The 2312-nt window shown below is 33.1% G+C and overlaps 1 protein-coding gene across 1 annotated transcript; it reads right to left on the bottom strand.

Moving 5' to 3' along the window:
- Positions 1–25: 25 nt before the first annotated feature.
- Positions 26–1301, bottom strand: LOC134252000 (uncharacterized; the record flags this gene model as incomplete). The annotated part of the gene is made up of 1 exon (XM_062734397.1): positions 26–1301. A coding segment is annotated over exon 1 (1276 nt), but the record flags the coding sequence as incomplete, so codon positions are not given.
- Between the last annotated feature and the right edge of the window lie 1011 nt (positions 1302–2312).

The raw sequence follows: 2312 nt of genomic DNA, 5'->3' as shown, positions 1-2312 counted from the left end.
TAATTTCCTGAATACAGAGGTTTACCCTCCTCATCAAACTGGATTGTTTGTTTCTCTATGGAGCCAGTGTAACGGACAACTTTGGATTGTATTTTATCATCACTGTACATGGTAACCAGGAGATCACCAGAGGTGATGACACAGAGTTTGAAAGGTCTCCATTTCAGTAGTCTGATCATCTCCTCTGTCTGTCCATTTTTCACTTTATTCACTGTCATTGTTTCCCAGTCAGAGTAAACTAGATCCCCATCACCTGTCACTGCTACATCACGTGGCCATTCCCCTGATTTTGTTTTGATTGACTTGATAAGTGAGCCTTGAATGTTAAAGCATTTTATATCACTGACTTCATATCCACTTGTCCAGATTTCTTCTTCACTGAGACAGGTAACACTGCAGAGGTTACCATACCCAGTATTTATAGTAGTGATAATTTCTGGTTCTTCCAGTAGTTTCCTGGTTGGTGTTTCTGGTTTCTTCAGTTTGTAACCATTTTCTTCTGTTTTGTTGGATAATGGTGTTAAAAATCCAAACAAAGTATGAAGATATTCTGTATTTTTTAACTTTGGACTGAAGATAGGCAGAAATACCTTAACTTTAAAAGGAAGCCTTTTTAATTCTTTGAGTTTAGAACTGTATTGTAAAGTCATAAACACTTCATTTGATTCAACTATTCTATTTAGTTGAAACAATGTTTGCTTAATTAGACTCTGTATTTCTTTAATTTCATCTAAATGTTTCTTCAGAATACTTATATGATGAGATTTTATAACTTCTATTTCTGTTTTCGATTTTATGACGATTTTGTCAATTTCCCGGTGCCATTCTTCTCCATGTTTTGTTACTGCTGTTGAAAGTTTTCCATATTCTCCATCCAGATTAGCAATCTGAGTTTCTATATCAGTGGCAATTTCTTCATAGGTTGGAGATATTACGTTTATTAACTCTTTGGTATCTTTCTCTATGACTTCTCTCTTTGAATGAAATGTATCCAAAAGATTTGAAATGTTATGTCCTTTATGTTTATCAGATATTGTACACAAAGAACACACGAATTTGTTGCATTCTTTACACTGAAATTTACATCTTTTTGTTTCGTGTGCTGTGCACTTGGAATAAATCAAGGTTGATTTTCTTATTTGAAATGGGACCACTTTATGTTTGTCATAGTCATCAGAAATATGTTTTCCTACACAACGAATGCACAGATTGACTTCACATAAATCACAGTACATTTGTACTACAGCTGTCTCACAAAGGTCACAACGGGTGACATTTTGGGCACTGGTACTGGGATCCATGTCAAAACTGAAATTTGAGCGAAATGTCATTATGAAGAAACCAATGCATAACTGATCAGCGAAAACGAAAGTACCTAAATTCTACTTAGTTTTTATATAACTTTCTTCACACAAATCATTATGTCTTGGTTTATTAAAATGTTAAACCTGTAGGTCTATATATTTTATTTGTTGATACATGTACACTGAATTCTGTTGAAAAGACAAATGTTGACTCAGAAGTATTACAAGATCACTATAAATTTTTGAAAAGAATATTCCCACTAACTGACTCTATTTTTTTTTTTACACTTTGTTAAGAAAGCTAGGTCAAACATTATTTTAATTTTTGGTTTATATTTTATATATATACTATTTTAAAACATTTCTGCTTTCATCCTAAAGTTTATGTAAATGAAAATATAAATAAAATATATAGTTCTTTAATACTTTTTTGATCTCAAGAATATGTTATTTTGTTCGAGACCTGTGTTTTTAATGCGCAAGAAACATGACCCATATACAGGTAACTTATTTCCATCATGCAGTAAGTAAACGAGATTTCTTCATGCGTGTAACTAAGATAAACTTGCTATAAATAATGAACCTGGCTGCATCAGATGCTTATACATAAAAAATGATTTCAAGGCATTCATTCAACTTCAGCATATAATCATTAGATACCCCAATGATATCCCTGACCCAGGGGCTTCGGAGGTATGTAGTTTTCATCTGTCCGTTCATCTGTCTGTCTGTTTTTCTGCAATAACTTTACCTTTGCCTATAACTTATTGACCTTGGAGTTTGACCCACTTTTGCAAAATATTCCCTTCTTGTTCCTGGTGAAAATATCGACCCGATTCTCGTCTAAAAAAAATTAAAACTTTTCTTGTCAAGATATTGCCTAATGGACTTTTACGAGAAGCGCTGACTTTTACGGTTGACGAATTACTTTCAAACTAGGAAAGAGTACGGAAGCTCTTTAACGATATAAATATTTAGCTCAACATTTAGTTCAACGAAAACTAGTGC

The sequence above is a fragment of the Saccostrea cucullata genome, unplaced genomic scaffold (assembly GCF_032062105.1).
Source record: "Saccostrea cucullata isolate Sc308-1 unplaced genomic scaffold, CSIRO_AGI_Scuc_v1 ctg1615, whole genome shotgun sequence".
Lineage (NCBI taxonomy): Eukaryota > Metazoa > Mollusca > Bivalvia > Ostreida > Ostreidae > Saccostrea > Saccostrea cuccullata.
This window is presented reverse-complemented; position numbering and strand designations above follow the sequence as displayed.